The sequence below is a fragment of the Salvelinus alpinus genome, chromosome 4 (genome assembly GCF_045679555.1).
Source record: "Salvelinus alpinus chromosome 4, SLU_Salpinus.1, whole genome shotgun sequence".
NCBI lineage: Eukaryota > Metazoa > Chordata > Actinopteri > Salmoniformes > Salmonidae > Salvelinus > Salvelinus alpinus.
The window spans coordinates 46421787-46443411 of NC_092089.1; the positions used below are offsets into that span (position 1 = coordinate 46421787).

General features: G+C 40.1%; 2 protein-coding genes and 1 long non-coding RNA gene across 4 annotated transcripts; 1 reads left to right on the forward strand and 2 right to left on the reverse strand.

The window, feature by feature from the left end:
* Positions 1–5399: 5399 nt before the first annotated feature.
* Positions 5400–9193, reverse strand: LOC139573743 (RNA-binding protein 8A). 2 transcript variants are annotated; one of them, XM_071397545.1, is made up of 6 exons: positions 8987–9193; positions 8071–8130; positions 7844–7921; positions 7503–7639; positions 6228–6364; positions 5400–5942 (listed from the first exon to the last, which is right to left on the reverse strand). In XM_071397545.1, exons 1-6 carry the CDS (start codon positions 9051–9053, stop codon positions 5894–5896), a joined length of 528 nt encoding a protein of 175 aa, XP_071253646.1. In that variant the 5' UTR covers positions 9054–9193; the 3' UTR covers positions 5400–5893. The 2 variants fall into 2 exon arrangements, with proteins under 2 accessions (XP_071253646.1, XP_071253647.1); XM_071397546.1 differs by having other exon boundaries at positions 8993–9184.
* A 2233-nt stretch (positions 9194–11426) lies between these two features.
* LOC139573745 (type-4 ice-structuring protein LS-12-like) lies at positions 11427–13100 on the forward strand. The gene is made up of 4 exons (XM_071397547.1): positions 11427–11488; positions 11859–11927; positions 12220–12337; positions 12677–13100. The coding sequence occupies exons 2-4, from the start codon at positions 11882–11884 to the stop codon at positions 12948–12950; spliced, it is 438 nt and encodes a 145-aa protein (XP_071253648.1). The 5' UTR covers positions 11427–11488; positions 11859–11881; the 3' UTR covers positions 12951–13100.
* LOC139573746 (uncharacterized) lies at positions 12930–18861 on the reverse strand. The gene is made up of 5 exons (XR_011674650.1): positions 18716–18861; positions 18545–18601; positions 16580–16632; positions 15606–15716; positions 12930–15513 (listed from the first exon to the last, which is right to left on the reverse strand). It is a non-coding gene; the product is annotated as an uncharacterized lncRNA (long non-coding RNA).
* Between the last annotated feature and the right edge of the window lie 2764 nt (positions 18862–21625).

Consider the following 21625-nt stretch of genomic DNA (forward strand, 5'->3'; position numbering starts at 1 on the left):
GCCGAAAAGGAACTGAGTGTAGAGGGAAGCGATGTTGTGAGGAAGGTTGCCATCAAGTGGAAAAAGAGGGATATGTGCTCCGGTAACTCAGAGATGGAACCTGACAAGAGTGAGGGTGAAGCACCTGTGGTGAGGACCGCCAAGTTCGTGCCTCATCCTGATGATGACAGGGAGGATTCTGTCCCAGTGGGAGTGAGATTTGTGGAGAGAATGGATCCTTGTATTCTAGCTGATCCATATGTGGTGTCAGGTTGGGTGGAGAAGAGGTTGGAGACTGTTGAGTTGGTGAAAGTAACTCGAAGTGGACTTTACTATGTTTCTTACGTCCAGAAGGAGCGGGCGCTCCGGACTACGGTACTAGGGACAGTAACTGTGACTTGCTTTGCTCTTCAGAGCAGGGTACCGTTGCAAGGACTGATAACGTGGGTACCATTACGTTTTGAGGAAGATCAGCTTTAATGGAAGATTCCTAGTGTCTGTGACGCCTGTCATTTGGTGTGACGCAGACCCGGTGGAGAGCATGGTGAAACAGAAGACGTTGTCTGACCTGCTGAGTTTTGAGGCAGAGTCTTTGCCTGACAAGGTGAAGTTAGGATGTGTTATCTCGTGAGAGCTTTTATTTCCGAAAATACTATAATGTTTTAGGTGCCAAGCTTATGGTCATGTTGCAGCAGTGTGTAGGAGGGAGATTCCAAGATGTAAGAAGTGTGCAGGAGGTAATGAGATGAAGGAATGTGTAGTATCAGTGGAGAAAGTAATATGTGTAAGCTGTGGGGGTGCCCATGGGGCTAGAGATCGGAGGTGTCCGGTGAGAGAAAGATAGGTTGCCAGGGTCAGAGTAGTATAGAAAGTGTGTGTATGCTGGAGCAGTGGTAGAGGAAGATGGGTACAAGGTGAGGGATCCTGAAATGATTCCTGTGAGTATGCAGAGACCAATAGAGAGGGCTGGGAATAATATGTGCTTCAGTAAGGTGGGTTTTTTAGCATTCATAGCATTGGTTGTCAACTGTACTGCATAACTGGAACGTAAGTCAAAGAAAATCGAGGTTGTGTGGTGGCAGCTGCAGAGAAGAACTTGGGATTGCGAGGTTTTACTGCAGAAGATTTGCAGGGGACGTTGAGTGGTAGTGTTCTGTTCTCCCAGGCTGTTGGCCTATAGTAGGATCAGATAGGGTTAAGTACTGGAATAGGGTGGTGGTGTTTTTAGTGAGGGCTAATAGTTGGCAGGGTAATTTCCCTTTTCTCCCAATTTTGAATTACCGGAAGTTAATGTAGGCTGGCTGTGATTGGCCTCACACTCCAGTACAGTAGGTGGTGGTGTATGCACCTAAAAGTTGGATGCGACCTGCCAACCAATCCCAATGAAGAAGAAGAAGAAGTGCACATCGGAGCAGTAACTATACCATGAAGTTCAAGGAACTGTCCGTAGATGTCCAACATAGGTCGCCACTGGCCTCATAACAATTCTGTCATTCAGGGCAGGTGAGTTAATAAAGCCACATACAAACATGGTCTCTTTTTTGCTTTCTTGAGTAAGGCAGCTCAAAAACGCAGGTGTTTCAGCCTAGCACAGTTCTTTCTGTGGTGGTGGGGCTGCCAGCAGAAAATGTGGAGCGTAGCAGTTGGTAATGTTCTCTAGTTGCGTTGTGATTGGATCAGTGTTCTGTCACTGACAACATGTCAACGCAAAATATGCGGGTAGAGCTTGAAAGTCAAGCCTCTTGGGTGCTGCCATAGAGTTACATTAGAATTACCCATCCAAGAAGGCTCAAGGTCATTCATTGGCCACAGATATAACATGATTTGACGTAATTTTATCTACCGTAGCTTTGATTGGACTGCTCATGTCAACGTCATATTTTTAAAATCTTAGATAGCAAGCTAGAAGTCGTCATCATGAATCATGTCGACAATCTACTGGCAAATCCTTTTCAATCGTTGTCATATGAAGAGAAATAATGAAGAGAACTTATAGATAAAACGTATCGGTGCTCATTGGCCATTGGACATAAACATTACACAACAAGTTGGAAATCACAAATTCAACCATGAGTGGTTTGGAAGGAATCAGTGGCTAACTGCAAGCATTGCAAAGCAATCACTAGCCTGTTATTCAGGGGAGTGGGTTTGTGGTCAAAGTATGGGTTTAAGGGTCTCTTTTCCAAGCTTAAAATGATAAACATTCAACATTGGCCATGCTGTCAATCCAGCATGACTTCTGCTGCGCTCAAAACAACTAGAAACTCTGAACTTGGAAATCTCAGCCTTCAGTGAGTTCAAGACAACTGGGAACTTGGAAGAATATGAGCTCAGACTGGGAAAATACGTTTTCTCCGAATTGCAAGTCGGGAAATCTGGCCTCTTGCTAGAGCTCTGACCTGAAGATCACTGACGTCATCATGATTCGACCTTGTTGTCTTGAAAGCACCATAAATCCAGAGAATGCAAGAATTTGATGACAAAGTTTGATGACAAAATTTGCCCATGAAAGACCGCCGCCCCACCTTCCTGTTCAAGTGAGCACAGCAGAACAAGGTGAGTCCAAACATGTATTGTGTGATGCTGCATAAATTATGTAATATGCCAGGGAGATATGTACAGTGGGGCAAAAAAGTATTTAGTCAGCCACCAATTGTGCAAGTTCTCCCACTTAAAAAGATGAGAGAGGCCTGTAATTTTCATCATAGGTACACTTCAGCTATGACACAAAATGAGAAAAAAAATCCAGAAAATCACATTGTAGGATTTTTTATGAATTTATTTGCAAATTATGGTGGAAAATAAGTATTTGGTCACCTACAAACAAGCAAGATTTCTGGCTCTCACAGACCTGTAACTTCTTCTTTAAGAGGCTCCTCTGTCCTCCACTCGTTACCTGTATTAATGGCACCTGTTTGAACTTGTTATCAGTATAAAAGACACCTGTCCACAACCTCAAACAGTCACACTCCAAACTCCACTATGGCCAAGACCAAAGAGCTGTCAAAGGACACCAGAAACAAAATTGTAGACCTGCACAAGGCTGGGAAGACTGAATCTGCAATAGGTAAGCAGCTTGGTTTGAAGAAATCAACTGTGGGAGCAATTATTAGGAAATGGAAGACATACAAGACCACTGATAATCTCCCTCGATCTGGGGCTCCACGCAAGATCTCATCCCGTGGGGTCAAAATGATCACAAGAACGGTGAGCAAAAATCCCAGAACCACACGGGGGGACCTAGTGAATGACCTGCAGAGAGCTGGTCTAACACCATCCATACCATTAAGCATGGTGGTGGCAGCATCATGCTGCTGGGATGTTTTTCAGTGGCAGGGACTAGGGGACTGGTAAGGAAGGGTGCACTGAAAAACTTTTCCCTGTATATTTACAGCATTATACTGGCATCACAGTTGCCAGTTTAATACTGTAATTTTTCTTTACAGTTTACAGTACTATTTTCTTCACTGTAAAACATATTACAGCATCCCTGCTGTGAATTTACAAATACAGGCAAACCCTTGGTGAGAACCTGCTTCAGAGTGCAAACGACCTTAGGCTGGGGCAAAAATGTGCATTCCAACAGGACAATGACCCTAAGCATACAGCCAAAGCAACACTGGAATGGCTAAAGAACAGGAATGTGAAAGTCCTTGAGTGGCCCAGCCAAAGCCTAAACTTGGTTCCCATTGAAAATCTGTGGAAAGACTTGAAGATTGCTGTTCACCGCCACTCCCCATCTAATTTAACAGAGCTGTAGAAAATCTGCAAGGAAGAATGGGAGAAAATCCCCAAATCTAGATGTACAAATCTGATAGGCATACCCAAGACGACTCAAAGCTGTAGTCGCCACCAAATGTGCTTCTACTACAAACTATTGACTCAGGGGTGTGAATACTTAAATTAGAAAACATTTCTAAAAACATGTCTCCACTTTGTCATTATGTTGTATTGTGTGTAGATGGGTGAGAAAAAAAATCTATTTAATCTGTTTTGACATCAGGCTGTAACAAAATGTGGAATAAATCAAGGGGTATGAGTACTTTCATAAGACACTGTACCTGTACATTTCATTATCTTGCATAAAGGTTGACTGATTCATATACACATACTGTAGATACATCCCAGGAGGCTGCTGGGGTGAGAATGGCTCATAATGTCCAGAATGGAGTAAATTGAATGACATTAAACACCTGGAAACCATATGTTTGCCATTCCACCAATTCCGCTCCAGTAATTCCCACGAGCACACAAAAGTCATTACCACAAGTGCCACCAACCTCCTGTGATATACTTAAGCAATAAGGCACGAGGGGGTGTGTTATATGGCCAATATACCATGGCTAAGGGCTGTTCTTATGCACGACGCAAAGCAGCGTGCCTGGATAGCCCTTAGCCGTGGTATATTGGCCATATACCACAAACCCGAGGTGCCTTATTGCTATTATAAACTGGTTACCAATGTAATTAGAGCAGTAAAAATGCATGTTTTGTCATACCCGTGGTATATGGTCTGATATACCACAGCTGTCAGCCAATCAGCATTCAGGGCTCGAACCACCCAGTTTATAAATATAAATGCAACAATCAATGACTTACAGTTCATGTAAGGAAATCAGTCAATTGAAACATTCATTAGGTCCAAGTCTATGAATTTCACATGACTGGAAATAAAGATATGCATCTGTTGGTCAGATACCTTTAAAAAAATAGGCCCCACAATGGGCCACAGGATCTCGTCACGGTATATCTGTGCATTCAAATTGCCTTCGATAAAATGCAATTGTTTGTTGTCCGTAGCTTATGTCTGCCCATACCATAACCCTACCGCCACCATTGGGCACTCTGTTCACAACGTTGACATCAGCAAACCGCTCAACACCATACATGTGGTCTGCAGTTGAGGTCGGTTGGACATACTGCCAAGTTCTCTAAAGTAACATTTGATAGAGCTTATGGTAGAGAAATTATCATTCAAATATCTGGCAACAGCTCTGGTGGATATTCCTGCAGTCAACATGCCAATTGCACGCTCCCTCAACTTGAGACATCTCTGACATTGTGTGACAAAACGGCATATTTCAGTGGCCCTTTGTCCCCAGCACAAGGTGCATCTGTAATGATCATGCTGTTTAATCAGCTTCTTGATATGCCACACCTGTCAGGTGGATGGATTATCTTGGCAAAGGATTAACGCTCACTAACAGGGATGTAAACATTTGTGCACAATATTTGAGAGAAATAAGCTTTTTGTGCAAATGGACACTTTCTGGGATCTTTTAATTCAGATCATGAAACATGGGACCAACACTTTTACATGTTGCATTTATATTTTTGTTCAGCGTTAACACACACACACACTCCCAAAATGCCACAAAAAACATTTAACATCCTAACATAAATGACCATGGCACACACGATCCACTTAAAATGTTTTATTCCCATGTAATGCATCAAAAAAAGCTGCTCAAATGCAGTTTCCTAAAAACATTAAGAGTAAGTTTATCATTAAAACCAAGGATCCTATGGTTTTAACAATGAACTTTTTGGAAACAGGGCCCAGAACATAACCAAACCTTGAAACAGAATAGAGGGATCCATAAGAAAAACACATACCACTACTTTAAAACAGTTTTTTTTATGCAAACAAAGTTTCACTGATCATAGTGTATTTGGTGTTTGTTGTTTCAGCAACAAACAAAAAATTGGCAGCCTTGCCATTTTGCTGGAACAACTAATAATTTGGTCTCTAAAGCACGCTTGTCAGGTCAATTTGCAATTTAAACCGATTTACCATAGAGCCATCAGTGAAGTAAATGCTATTTCAAAGCACAAATGTAATAAAAAAATAACCCTTTAAAGAGCAGATGACAACAGCCCTTGCTCGGAACTGGGGCTACACTATGTGAGGGAATCAACGTCGTCTCCTGTCTGGACTCCTGCTGCGTCTACGTCCACCACCCCTGTGGGGAACAGAGGAAAGGTTTTAAATCAACAAAACCATTTAACACACAGGACTACAAATTTACACGCAAACCCACACGTAAAAAAATAATTCAAGTTAAGCCTCTGCACCCATTCTGTTCCCCTCTTTATAAAGACCCAAACGAGTCACATCTTATACTTAAAATGTGAAATGGAGATATCCAAGTGAAGCCCTTAGTTCTGGGTTTTGCCCACTTGTTTAAAGTGTTCTCGCAGCTCCAAACCCCTACAAAGCAGAATACTGCTCACTCTATGACACTCACCTCCTCTTGCTCTTGGGTGGTCCTCTGACGAAGCCCCAGTCCACACTGATAGGCTGGCCCATCATGTCCTGGCCATTCAACCCTTCCATGGCTGCCTGGGCTTCTTTGTACGTCTCATACTCCACCAGCGCATAACCCTGTGAAAAGGATTGATGAGCAAATACACGAGTCAGTGATGAGTCAAATAATAGCCATAATATTACAACGATAGGGCTTCCCCTTCTTGTCGTAACGGTCGCAGGTCAATACGAGACCTCTGAACCCAGACTAAAAAGCACAGGATAACATACCGCAATACAGACATGGTAGGTGTCGCTGTATTCCTAATTATCCCATAACGTAAAATGGCAGATTGGTGTGATCGAAATGCAGCTAGTTCTTAATTAAACAGGCTTTTGCGTCGCCGTGCTAGGTAGCTAATGCTAAAGCAGCCCATTGGATTCCCTGAACGTGTCATGCCTTGACGTTGAGATGAGCAGCTGCAGGAAGTGTTGCCCTGCTATAGTCCAACCACACTACTTAGTAACCAGTTAATGATTGTACAGATATTGTTGGAATGCTAATTTCAGTGGTGGAAAAACACTCAATTGTCATACTTGGGTAAAAGTAAAAATACCTTATTAGAAAGTGACTCAAGTAAAAAAAAAAAAGCTTATTGTTTTAAATGTACAGTGGTGGGGAGAAAATGGTACTCAATTGTCATACATAGGGTCAAAGTAAATGCTATACATCAAATTCCTTACCAAGCAAACAAGCTGCACAATTATTTCGTTTTTTGCAGACAGTCAGGGGCACACTCCAACACTCAGACTTCATTTACAAATGCAGTATTTGTGTTTAGTGAGGTCGCCAGTAGGGATGACAACGCGTTATTATTGATAGCTGCGTGAATTGGACCATAAATATGTCCCACTTGAGCATTCAAAATGTAACAAATACTTTTTGGTGTCAGGAAAATGGGAGTAAAAAGTACATATTTTCTTTAAGAATGTAGTGGAATAAAAGTTGTCAAAAATATAAATAGACAACCCCAAAAAATATTTTACACCACAGCATAATTTTTATGTCTGCTCAGCTGTAAAGTCACAAAAAGCCCATTGTCATTGGTCCATGTCCAGTGTATTGTTGCCACCTTGTGGCTTAAAAGAGCATTGCACAACAGATTACACAATTATTAAATGTACAATATTAGCCAGGCAAATGAATCCTGTCAACTGGCCAAACAACAAATCCTAATTTAAAATGTGCTGTGTAGATATGGGAATTCGGCCTAACCTTGAGGTAACCTGTTCTTCGGTCCAGGTTCAGATGTAGGTTCTTGATCTCTCCAAACTCCGCAAACTTGTCGTGGATGTCCTCCTCAGTGGCCTCTTCATGTACCCCAGTCACGAAAAGGATCCAACCCTCCACAGCTGAGGGAATCAAAAGACAAACATGTCCGTGTTAAATAACTGCCTCTATGGTGAACTAGGGCTACCACCTGCTATAACACAATATTTAAATTAAACTCATATTGGAATGAGCATTTGAAACTCGGACAATGTACAAAACCACTGTTTCAAATCAACACCCCATTCAGAAGTGACTGTCCACCCTAGGTTCATCATGGCACTTACATCTCTGAGGACCTGGCTCGTCTCCATCCGGCTCTACGGTATCATAGTCCTCTCTCACTCTGGACCTCGCTCCCTCCTCTAGCACAGCAGAGAACAAAGGGAAGAAATTGCATCATGCATCCCACCTAAAACACAATTGTACACTGTCCATACACTATTGGAGAAGTGAAAAATTGGAGAAGCAGAATACAGCCAGGTTAGGAGTCAGAACTGCAGTGCTAACTCACCTGAACCAAAACCTCGTCCCTTTCTCCTCTTTGCCTTCTCTTTTAACTTGTGGATGCTGTCTGGGGAATGAAGACATTACAGAAACACATTAGTGAACTGAAAGTGATAACTACTGACTTACCTAGAGTATAACTAATAAATAGCCTAAAGCGTTAGTAAAAGACAGCTAGCTACAGTAACTCGACAGAAAAAAATTATAATAGCTAACGTTAGTTGACAAGTTATTACCTTGACCTCACGGTTTACAAACAAATTAATTAGCTCGCTTGGTGTAGTAACGTTTGCTAAAGTAGATTGGTCACAAATTGAAAGGGTGTTAGCTAATGTTATTAACAGTAGTTATGATACGTTAATCTTTGGATTGGTGTAGCTAGTAGTAAATTTGCTAAACTAGTCATCTAGCTAACTAACGTTAACTTTCTAACGTTCGTTAGCTCACACGCTAATCGCCATCAGTTTACAATAGTCGACACAAGAAAGGCTGATTATGTCATTTGCGAGTTATTAACATTGACCTCGCAGTTTCCAAACAAATGTATTGTCTACATAGCTACCTTGGTGTTAGTTACGTTAGCCAGATAGCTTGCTAACGCGTTAGCTCACAACCTAATCACCATATTTTAACAATGCCAAACGAAACCTTCTTTCAGTTCCTCGAAGAGTGGCAACTATACATATTCGCTAGCTAACACATATTTTCTAAACGAAATAGGCACAATTCAAAAAGTTATTACCAACAATACATTAGCCAACTAGCATGTTTGAATGACTGCAAGGCCCAACAGGCAACACGCATCCACGATTTGCGGATACTATTCACTCGGTTAGCCGAAAATTCCCAAAATAGGCACTTTTAGCGAGTCCATAGTAAGCAAAAAAAACAACAACACAGAACTACTGTTTCATAAATTTTACCATCACCATCCTCATCCATAGCAAAGTCCTCGCCTCCCGCTTCATGAAGATCTAGTACGTCAGCCATGTTGTTAGCTCCTGTTTTTGCGCTGATGCGCGTGAACGTTGATGATATCCGTGAAGTATCCCTGCCGGTGTGTATTCGTTAGTTGGATTCCGATTTCTAAACGTTTCGTCTGTTGCTAAACGTTTTGCAGCGGAATTCGACTAATGAATACACCCCTGTTATCAGAAACGATATAGAAAGAATATAACTTGAATCCAATATATATTTAGAAATGTGAAATACTGAAAACTGAATGAATACATTAATACATGGGTATGGGCATGTATTGGTCCCACTGAATTATTTGTGTCAGTTAGTTTATATTTATTAGTTGAATTTCATAGATGTAAATGTCAGGTAGCCTAGCAGTTAAAGATCATTGGGCCAGCAGTAACCGAGCTGACAAGCTGAAAAATATGTCGATATGTCCTTGAGCAAGGCATTTAACCCTAATTGCTCCTGTAAATCGCTCTGGATAAGAGCATCTGCTGAATGACTTAAATGTAAATGCTTTGACATGTAGGCCGGAGCAGGGACAGCACAGCACACATCAAAACACCTTGGGAAAAGGTCAGCAAAAAAATTCTAAATAACCTAGAGAGAGAGAGATCTTCCTCAACAAAATAGGCTGTGCCTTTCTGTAAGAAAGTTGCTGAAACTACCAATCTCAGCACAATCTTTTCCCATCAGCCTACGCAGTGACTGCTGTCTTTTCTTTGCCTGCGCTGTGCAGAATGTGCTAAACATTGCATTCCCTTAAGTGAATCATAACCTTCATACAAAGAAAGATGCAGAGATTGAAAAATAATGAAAGAACTTGGAAATACAAAAATGACTTTATCCACGAGTTGGAGGAGGGTGATATTTATGACAAATTGTTCAGTCAACGTCTTGGGCACATGTGAACTATTCACATTGGGATCTCTGGTCCAGCCAATCTAATTTCCTGAGATAATTGCATTGCTTGGAGAGATGCAAAATAATGAATGAAGTCATATTACATTTTTAATGATGGTTCTTTCTATTCATATTCAGTCGTGCAATGTGCAATTTCTATACAGTATATCTTATGTATTTCCAATGTGTTACATTTTAAGATCATCTTTATATCAAAGAGGATCATTCTTGCTGTATGCATGAATGATAATATGTGTCATCATTACCTTAGATTACCCAGTAGAGAAAGATAATCCAACAGTACAGAGAAATCGGGACGTTGTCCACGTTAAACTATAGCATGCGACTATCGGAGCACATACCAATATCTCTGTTCTCAATCTATCAACTGAACAGGAAATGTTTTCTCTTTTGTTGACTCCAACTGACCTAAACCAAACCATAAAACAATGCAATTCCCATTAGTTTCACATTATAACCGAAATAGATGTCCTCAGGAATAGCAAGTTCATATACAAGCAATGTATCTACCATTCCCCTGATGTGATGGGTTTATCTGAGGCCCTCTGTTTCTGCCTGGAACTGTAACAGTGGTAATGTGCAGTGAGGCAATCGCTGATAGACAGATATTACTGTTCTAAGGGATGTCCGACCTGGAATGTCATGTTACTATCAGTGTTTTTCTAAGAAATGTGTGTTTAATGGCTGTGTAATAAAGACTAGCTATTCAGGAAGTTATTTGAATTGAAAATCCCCAAAACTTTTGACATAAATAGCATCCTCTTTTCAGATTATTGAGAATTAATTGACAAACAGATGCCTTTTTTCAATTATTGAATTGTAATTTCAGTTTACTGGTATCAGCCAGACTAGAATTTACTGCCTTCAATTCGAATGGACCTCAACCCTGGTTAACACGCACACTACCAAGCTTCTCTCATTTGTGTTGCTGGAAGTTTCTGCCCCAAAATCAATGTTATTTTTCTATAAAAATGCTAGCTCCTCCAGTCATTTAGAAAACGAGTTGATAAAACCTCAAAACATTGGAAACAAATAAATGATGGGGGAAAACAACATTATGCAACGTCCACCTGCCATATAGTTGAACCCAAATTAAAAGAGGAGGGTAACCTAAAATGCATACACAAATAATAAAATAAAAAAATGGGCATCTTTACATTTTTTTACAAAAATTATTCGAGAAAGAACTAATCTATTAATGATTGCATTAAGCCTACACAATGAAGGGATGACAGGATAGGTTGGATTGAATGCCACTTTTTTTATTCAATCAGTATTATGTGTTTTAACTGTGGTGCAAGCACCTTATCTCGAACCCATTCAATACACACTTTTGGACTTTGTGTCATTATTGTGACAGGCAACACATCAAGGTTCATCAGCCAACACTACACATTTGCACATTCCACCTCAGTTCACTTCCTTACATGTAGTAGCCAATAAGATTTGGGCCAGGCCCCTTTTCTCCAGCAGGAGCTATAAAACCCCTTGGCCCCAGACACAAGGTACCTTAGGTCCAAGAACCCCCAGAAGTAAAGGTAAGTCTTCCATGGTTTTCTTTGTCTGATCCCAATGTCTCAGTATATTGGTTTAACACTTAAAGTTTAGCCTCATATTTATTGTGTGTATACAGAGTGTTGAGTGTGTATTTTTGTTAGTAGTAGCCTCAAGAGAGATACATCTAAGTACTGTAAAGTTTTCATTATGACTACATGGTTAAATATGATACCAATTTCTACTGAGATCTTAATGTGGTCAGTTTCATCACATTTACCTGGTTTCACCTAGGATAAGTGCAACTTCTGAAAGTGAATAGAATATCTTTGAGTGTCAATTGCCATGTAGTGTACAATGTTGCATCTGAAATTCCCTGTTGTCGTCCTAATCCTCTTGTCTCCTCTCTTGTAGATCCACCTTGCCCATCAGCAATCATGAAATTCTCTATCGTCGCTGCCCTTGTTGTTGTGCTGGCCATTGGTAAGAATTCATTACATAAATTGTTCCTCAACAAAGAAAAATCTTTGACTTTCTATCTTATCTGCATTTATACCTAATACTACTCATGAATAGTAATTGAGTAACGCATAACTGCTAAACAAGGTAATTCAGAGGATAAATATTTATTTGAAAATCAAGCCCTTTACTCCTCTGCTCATCTATAACCTCTTTAATCATAACTACATCCATCCTTGTTTTCTGACTGAATACAATACTGTGTGTGTAGTGAGTGTGTGTAACTAAGTGTGTTTTCTGTGTGTGTGTATGACAGGCTGTGAGTCCAGTTCCCTGGTGAAGCGTGACATCCCTGCTGAGATCGAGACTCTCACCAAGTACTTCCAGGACGCCATCGAGAAAGTGAAGTCTCATGAGCTGATCAGCCAGGCTCAGTACGTCACTGACCACCACACTCTTCCAATAGAATATAATATAATAGAATGCTTCTCTTGAGGGGTGATTTTATTGCAGATCAACAAAATAACTACCATCAACTCTGTATGGAGTAGAATCTCTTCACGTTTAAGATATCAAGTCATTCTAAATAGATCACTCATTCAAATTGTTACTATTCATTTTATTTATTCGTAACATTGTACTTGACAGGGATATTACCTTTAAAACATGTCTGTTTTCACATCAGTACCATAGAGTCGGCTTTAAAGCTAGCTTGCTGCCTGAGCTTACAGCTGTTGGAAAACGTCTCTCTAAGTGTGTCTCTCTACCCATAGGGGTTACCTGGAGGAGGGTAAGACTCAAATCACGCCTCTGACCGACAAGGTCCAGGAGCATGCTGAGAAGATCCAGGAGCAGATGAAATCCTTTGTCAGTGACATCGAGAAGCAAGTGCGTCCCATGGCTGATAACCTGCAGGCCCAGTTCATGCCTCTGGTCGACAAGATGCAGGCCCAGTTCAAGCCTCTGGCTGATGACTTGCAGGCCCAGATGGAGCAGCTCTTCCAGACCGTGGTTGACCAAACCAAGGCTCTCCTCCCCCCCCAGTAAAGCTAACGTAACATCCCCATAGCTTGGGTTCACTTTTGGTTCAGCCCAGACCATAGAAAGGAAAAACCATCTCCCCTCTGTCTGTTTCACCTGTGTCAAGTCTACCTCACTCCTTCTCTTGACATCACCAATAAAGGGCTTGAAAGGTGACCATTTTGTCTGTGATTGTTTTCTCTATGGTTCACATGGGCACATTGCAGATTAAATGAATGCACTGTGTACTGCTGTGTAATTCATTTAAGGTTCAAGGTCAAATGATGGGGTTGAAATTAGATACATTTCTGGGTGGAATTTGATGGGAAGTGCTTATTGAAGTGCAAGTCAATATTTGTTTTTGATATACTGACCTTTGGGCCACTCTATCATATAGCCTATAAGCAGAGTTTGGTAGGTTACCTACTAAATATAATCCGTTACAGTTACTAGTTACCTGTCCAAAATTGTAATCAGTAATTTTGGATTACCCATACTCAGTAATGTAATCGTTTTACTTTCCCCTTAAGAGGCATTAGAAGACAAAAACTATCCATCAAACGCATTTGGTGTGTCATCATTTTGGTCTCTGATTCATGGTCAGACTCGCTCAGGTGGAATAAGCTAAATTTGCGCCTTTTTTCAAGGCTGAATTGAATGTCATTGAGAACAGTAAAAGGGTCAATGTATTTTTTTTTCTCGCAAGCAAGTAATCCAAGGAGTAATCATCTAGTTTTTCAAACGTATCTGTAATCTGATTACACAATTTTAGCTGGAACTACTTTTTTTGTAATCAGATAACATGTACATGATTACATGCAGTCAGTTTCTCCCCAACCCTGTCTATGAGCCAGAGTTGATATTCTTAAATAGTCATTTGTATTGGATGGAGTTTAGCATCAGCTACATTTAGATTGTTATATTAAGCTATATTAATGTCATTGACTGTGACCTAGGCCTACTACACACACTCATTAATGTATAGAATGTCCAAAAGATGACAATGAAAATCTGATCTGATTGGCGAGATAAATGGTGAAATAGTTTTGCTTGTCCTTTGTCCTGATAGTACTGTAACGACCCTGGGTTTATAAGCGCGGAAATCGACTCTGCCACACGAGCGTACTTTGCGGCACAGTCGATAGCGCGCCGGACTTCGGGCTAGAAGGTCGAGGGTTCAAGACCTGCTCCCTGCCGTTTCATTACATTGGTGTCAGAAGTGATCGGACCTTGCATCCACGACAGTGCGTGTGCCTTGCCGGTGAGCGCGTTCCTGTAAAACTTAGAGTCGCGAGGACGCGCTCTTTGAAAGGAGGGAGTAGTGTAACGACCCTGGCTTTATAAGCGCGGAAATCGACTCTGCCGCACGAGCATACTTTTGCGGCACAGTCGATAGCGCGCCGGACCTCGGGCTAGAAAGTCGAGGGTTCGAGACCTGCTCCCTGCTGTTTCATTACAATACCATAGTTCTGTTGAATTGCCTGCGCAATAGGGACATGCAGGGACTACAAAGTGCATAGAAAAAGAAAAGGTTACAAAAACTCAGAAAAAGGCTCTAATATACAGTCAAGGTTACAGATTTAGTAGACTATAACTGATTTACACTGTGGACAGGGATTTGAGCTAAAGCCCTCGATGTCGCGGAAACCATCATCTTTGATCTGATCCAAAGCACTCACGGCAGAAGTGGTGACCGCAGGGATTACGCCAAAGTCTCCAGTGTCGAATGAGACCGCAACGCTGACAGTCGCGCAGCACAGTTGTGCATCCGAGAAGCCTGACATGAGTGACTTCAGAGGAATAGCCTACCACGTAACTGAGGGGGGTCAAAATAATAATATATACAGTATATTTTGATAGTGCAATTCATAGGCTTTATCATCATCACGACATCACCATTACATTCTCAAACTCTAGTCATACAGAGCTCGACAGTTTGTAGTCCTAAAAACCGGAAATAATTTACCTCTGTTCGTTCAGCCATTACTATGGGCAAAATGAATGGGGAAAGAATAGAGTTTTGGAATAAACGGCGAAAATAAGGTCTGAGGTCAAAACAGTTTTATGAGATCTTATACGTTTTGTTCTATGAGGTGTCAGTCAGTTAACATGAACTTTATGAATTACAAAGTCTTTAAGTGCGTTATGGTTTTTTAAATTACATAAATGCTTAAAAATGAACAAACGGTGATGTTAGCTGATGAAGATTATCTCATAGAACAAAAATGTATAAGATCTCCTAAGCCTGTGTTTACCACAGACCTTATTTTCGTGTTTATCCAAAAACCCTACAAAAACTCAATTGATTTTCACATAGGCTTTGTTCAACGAACCATGGCAGAGATAGTGCCTACAAAAAACGTCATCACTATTGCTCTCTATATTACCACCACCACCATCTTCTTCTTCTTCTTCATCATCGTCGTCATCAAAAAAAGGCTGTTCCTTTCAACCAATCAGCGTGCCCGAATGGACATTTGGGACGCTGATCCCTCCCACTTCAGGTAGACTGGACACTAGACTAGAGTGTTGTCCGTGCATCCGCAATGTAAGTTTATGGCTTCAACTTCATCATCATTGTTATAATAACCTAAATAAAAACGAATTGCAGTTTTAGATGGAAAGTTTGTTGATGTTTTGACAGACCTAAATTTACCTAATTTAAATTTGGTGTAGACCTACCTGTCTTTCGAATTTTGTCCTCTCAATTGGCAACAAGGGAAGATGGAAAACATCCCTTCCATACTCTCATTGCTTTGAAAAGTCAATGGAAAAGGATGAACAGGTCTGAAACTGAATGAGACAAAGAGTTAAGGAATGAGGCAGTGGTGTTTGCTCAGCCTAGACTACAGCTTCCCAGATATTGTAACTTGAATATAGGCCTGCCTACCTACAGATATCTCCATTTTAAATAGAAAACAAAAAAGAATGTTGTATATCCTTTAAAAATAAGTATACGCATGTTGATATAGAACCTGCATATTAGGGCTTTTTGTCTCAAAGCAATGAGGTAGACCATGACTTGTTGTCAATTTTGACACATAACAACAAAATCACTAGTCTTCCACACAGCTATGGACCCTTAAGATGAAAGGCTGCATACTTTATTGGTTTTAGAAAATGAAACTCACATAGAGGCACATTGTGTGTGCTGTAGCAACCCAAATAATCAAATAATCATTCATCAAGTCAATGTTGAGTCTGATTTGGGAAAAAAATAATGTGTGTACTTCCTCTACTCTCATTATTAGCATGACGGTGGTGCATCTAAGTGTAAACAATAAGTAGGCTTATAGCCCTCTTGAATACACTATGCTCAGTGATTTGATAGCACGATCTCATCTAGCTTCACTTTACTTTACTCTTGCCTATTCTGTTGCCAGGCTACAAGATGTACTCAAGGTGGCCTCCTTTAGCTAATATTTAAAGGACTGAAGGATATTTTCAGGGAACCTCAGTCTTCTTCCTGCTGAACTAATCTCTAAACATCACTAGGCTGAAGGCTAAAGGCATTTGAAAGAGGTAATGCCAGTTCTAGGTGACCTTCTCCTTGTAATAGAATATTTAATGAAGACAACTTATTAAGTGCCCTTACTTGCAATCAAAGAAACACATGACAGAAAGTTGTTGTTTTTTATCACATTTAAGTTTTATACCTCTGCTCATTTTGATACGGCAAGATGTCTTGTCAGTTCTGCAACGTTGCCTCCTTGAAGTAAGCATAAAATAAAAACATTTTTAAATAAATGAACCATTTAAACCTGATTCCAATCTCGACTATGGGGTAACCAGCTATGGGGTAAGCTGTTTTTATAACATATTTCCACCATATGTCTGTCAGACTTCTGTACTCGTAACAAACGTATCAGTTAACATCAGATGTCAGTGTATGACAAATGATCTAGCGACCACTGTTACGAAGCAGCAGCAGCAGTACAGATGTTTGTCAGACCATTAACTAATGACTGCATGTCTCATGGCATGTCTTTTCATAAACTCACAGAACATTTTATAACTGCTCAATACATTTGGTAACACAGGCTTCATATCAGAGGGTTATGAAGGCATATGAGGGACATGAGGCTTAACAGATGCTATTTCCATAGTGTTAAAGAAACAGTTGGTGGTGGTGCCTTGTTCTACAGCTTCTCAGACCCTGGGGTGGTAGTGGAAGGACAAGGCCAGGGTGATGTAGATGGGCACACCAGCTGGATGGAGAGCCAGTGATAAGCCCCAGAGATAACTGGGTATCAGGGCACACTGTGTGCCACAAAGGTTGGCACATGCAGTTACTGCCATGTAGTTAGGCACAGAGAGAACCCCTAAGATAAACTGTGTCTTTGAGGTTCCCTTTGCATTTAAAAAGAAGTGTGTTATCTGTTTCAATAACGTGTGCATAAAGTTGGATTTGATTTGTACTTATGAGCTCCATTTAACTTTTTGATACTGGAAAAATAGGCATGAATAGCATAACAAAAGCAAATGGTCATGTTTGTGCATGATGTGATGATCAATCAATTTATTTAGCTATGTTCTGTCAATTGTTAATAACCATTAGAATCACAACAAAAAATGTTTTCCCTTAACTGTTGATGTTGCCCACTGAATATGGGGAACATCAAGGTAGTATGTAGTATGTACATACTGTATTATTCCGAGGGGTTTTTCTCTGTTACTGTAGGCTGGTGAGTGATTTGGGAAAAGACTCCTTGCGGTGCCACATCAATTTCCAGAATGTCGAGGTTATTTGTAATCACGCAACTGACCAAATTACGCAATAGTTTAGTTCTGGGTTAACCAAGATAAATATTTTTTACATCTGAAGTCTGTCTGCGAGGTATGAAATATTGTGTGACATATCTAGCTGGCATGTGGCCATTATGTTACTGTTTGGAACTCCTATAACACATGTATTGATATTAACACATTATACACATGTAGTTAATGCCTAAAAACGAATTCTGCTATTTCAAAGTTATTGCCTATTCTATACTGGCATAGGCTCTAATCTAATGCATATTCTCCTCTGTATATTAAAGGCTATATTGCATGTGCATTATATTTATAGGGGTTTCCATCATATGTACAGGTCCTGTATGGTTAGTTGAGTAACTCAATTGTTGCAGATATGACAGGAAACACATTTACAATCAATGTTCTGCAGTTTGATCCTGCATAACAAAATAAATAGATTGATATAATTTCACTACACAAGGAGTGTTGTGTGTGTGTGTGTGTGCTTTTGATAATATGCTCTGTGTGTCTATAGTCTTTAGGAAAAAAATATATTGTATGCCCATGTTGTCCATGCACTCTTCCTTAAATCAAGGAGAGCTAGTTAGACATGCAGATTTTTTTTGTTGATCTAACAAATCAGATTAGTATGAGCTGAAGGATGCTAGATAACCCAGGAGCATATAGTGTATAGAGACATATGACACTGGCTCAGAGACAAACCATAATTGACTTTGATTATGCAGATAAAAAAGAGCAGGTTAACATGATAAAATGTACCATTTAAAATCATGCCATCTCAAGATAAAAAATCATACATACATCCATACGCACCCACATAATGACAGGACTACTTTCTGCCCATTAGCAAAATGGAAGGTACTCACCATGTTTCAATTTAGGCACCTAGAAGGGCTTGAACTGCGCGTGGAAAATGGCGAACCCTGACAGAAAAGAAACGGTGGCCTATTATGGGAACCTGAAAGCACTTAAGAATTTGACAAAAATTTGAGAAAAGAGAGGAAAATAAGAAAGCACTACATGGAAGCCACACTTACAGATGGTTTTGGGCTGTAAAAAGTGGGGCCAATCCAATATCTACAGTTCCAAATGCCTTGTCTTTAAGAAGAGTGCTGTATGCTTTGGTGTCTGAGGAGTAAGGACAGACCATCTCAATGGGCAGTGGGGAATACTGATGGATATGTTTTTGCTGGCATGGGTTATGTTTTTTACTCAAAGCTGACAGACAGACAACCCCCATGCACACAGGTGCTAGCCTATTCAAGGGAATTGTGTAAAAATGACGTCACTGAAAATCTGCTCTGAAAGCCTTTCAACATAAAAGTCCTTCCTTCCACTTTGAGCTGCTCTACAGTACATCATTTTTTCTTTCTTTCTCTTTCTTACTTTCTTTCTTTCATTCTTGTGTCCTTACAGAATAACGTAATGCAATACTATACAGTACACATGTAGCAGCAACATATATTCACACGTATATAGTCACCGTACAAAACAAAACGGAATATTTGTTTTCACAATAGTTGCCATTTTCTGTGAATTTCTTCAAAAACAAATTAAATATATTTTTCCCAATTGTCTGATGTTCCTGTTTTTATGTTCCTGTTTTTTTTCTGTCTGTCCAATGCTGAAATACCACTTTGTGAAATTACAGTACAATTTTGAAAAGTAGACACAGGCAGTCAGCAATATAGAAATAGAATGGATAGAGTGGGGTTGGAAGCTCTAACCCTGGTAAACTCAAGGGTACACTCGAAATGGCTGCCTACTATTGTGATGCAATAATTCCCTTGGTAATTTGGAATGTTCTATCTACCAACTGATGCTCGATTGCCATAGTAATCTAGAATGTTCATTTAAATGATGCTAACTGATGTGGTTCATGCATTGGAATGTATTTGTTGTAATGTCAGTTGCGTTGACTCAACAAATCACCGCACAGATTGAAGGGTACACTTCCTGCTTTTACTTCCTGGCATGGATCTAGGTTGAAGATGACAAAGGTTAAGACAAGTTGGTTACAATATCCCTTTGCAACAATGGGGCCAGCTACTGTATGCTAGTGAACAACAGCTCTGGTAGCCTAGCGGTTAGAGCGTTGGGCCAGTAACCGAAAGGTCGCTGGTTTGGATTTCCCAAGCCGACATTGAGAAAAATCTGTTAATGTGCCCTTGAGCAAGGCATTTAACCCTAGTTTGGTCCAAGTGTGCCATACTACTATGGCTAAAACTTGTCCCCTAACCTTTTATCTTCAAACTAAGCATGGGTACACTCAAAATGGATGCCAGTCCACCCGTTATGCCATCATTGACTTGAATAGGGACGTCAGTTCTGTTCATTCTATTTCTACAGTTGGCAATACATGTGCATACCCTCAGCAACAATGGAGTGCTGGCCTTGGTGATGGTTGCTAGGCAATGGAGGAAATACAATGGCCTCCTTGGAAACCAAAGACCCTTAAGTGGACTAAAAGGAATGAAATCACACAAAAAAAAATATTGATGAGGAAAACAGTGATGCTGTGCACCTTAGAGTAGACATAGAACAACATATTTCTGTGCTGTAGCACATGGGGTAGACAGAAAAGAGTAGGTACCCCTGCAACATAAGTTGGACTTGAATTCTAGTTCCACACAAACCCTTATGGCTTTGGTTCCATGTTGGCTAGACTTATCAATCAATCAAACATACTAATCAATCTAATAATCATTACATGTCTGGCTGGCTCTTGCGTTCTGTCTGTCTTTGATTCATGTTAGATGTCTCTTGATTGACTAACATTTCTTAGTCTAGATGTGGTTACTACAATAACAACAATCACGTTACAAAAAGGGGCTACCAGTGTAAACGTCAGTTGTTTAAAGAAAATAAAAAAAGATGGAGTTGGTTATCACTGTTGTGTAATCGGTTATTTCCTCTATCAAGTCACATCAGATCTTTACATGATCAGGACATTCTGTTTAGGATGAGGACTGGATCAACCAATTGATCCACATACAAAACATTTAATGATCCTTGTGTATTTTAGACAGGCATTGACGATGTGTACATGTGAAGGGGCTGAGGCTAGAGTGCAGCAGGCTTTATACATATGGATGTTTGGTTTGGCTACAAAATGGAAGCAAATTAGAGAGCGGTCTTAAAAACAGCAGCAGTCCACTTGGGCTTGACAATAGTACTTCTGTTGTACAATATTGTTCTTTTTGTGTGGCTAGATGAAACAGGTGCACTTTGCAAGTGGTTGACAGCGGGAAAAGAATATTCCTAGCATGTATTTTTAGGAGCTAGTTTGTTGTCCCCTTATGAAAATATGAAGAGTTCTCTCATTTAAGGAAGGTGTACGCAACTCCAGAATAACCACATTATATGTCCGTTGTCAATAATATATTGAATTGCCTCAATTGCAATCAAACATCAATTATTATCACACAACAAAGCCTACAGGGTTTTTTCTTAGATCAAAAAGGAGGTTAGGTGGTGAGCTTGGCAGGAGGCGTGGCAATGGGTGTGGTCGCAGTTTTAAAGCTAAATTCCTGCGATTTAACATATTCTGCCTTGGAACTGAAAGTATTTTGCTGTTTTACATCAAATTTCCTGCATTTCTATGCATTTTGCCATGGCTAATGCTGCGTTTTTATGCTCAAACATAATAACAAAATCTATACTCCTGAATTCATAGTTTTGGGAATGTTCTATTCTCCCTGACTGTCTAGCTTTCATTTCGATGAGTTAGCTCTTAAAGACTATAGTATGCAAAAAATATATACAGTGGCAAGAAAAAGTATGTGAACCCTTTGGAATTACCTGAATATCTGCATAAATTGGTCATACAATTTGATCTGATCTTCATCAAAGTCGCAACAATAGACAAACAGTTTGCTTAAACTAATAACACACAACAATTTTACATTTTCATGTCTTTATTGAACACACCCTGTAAACATTCACAG

Bases quoted from the DNA above. Each gene is read 5' to 3' on its own strand.
- LOC139573743 (XM_071397545.1), bottom strand. From the start codon at position 9,053: ATGGCTGACGTACTAGATCTTCATGAAGCGGGAGGCGAGGACTTTGCT. The intron at 7,922-8,070 runs GTGAGTTAGCAC...CTGCTGTGCTAG, and splicing joins GGGACGAGGTTTTGGTTCAG to AGGAGGGAGCGAGGTCCAGA. The intron at 7,640-7,843 runs GTAAGTGCCATG...TGATTCCCTCAG, and splicing joins CGAGCCAGGTCCTCAGAGAT to CTGTGGAGGGTTGGATCCTT.
- LOC139573745 (XM_071397547.1), top strand. From the start codon at position 11,882: ATGAAATTCTCTATCGTCGCTGCCCTTGTTGTTGTGCTGGCCATTG. The intron at 11,928-12,219 runs GTAAGAATTCAT...TGTGTATGACAG, and splicing joins TGTTGTTGTGCTGGCCATTG to GCTGTGAGTCCAGTTCCCTG. The intron at 12,338-12,676 runs GTACGTCACTGA...CTCTACCCATAG, and splicing joins GAGCTGATCAGCCAGGCTCA to GGGTTACCTGGAGGAGGGTA.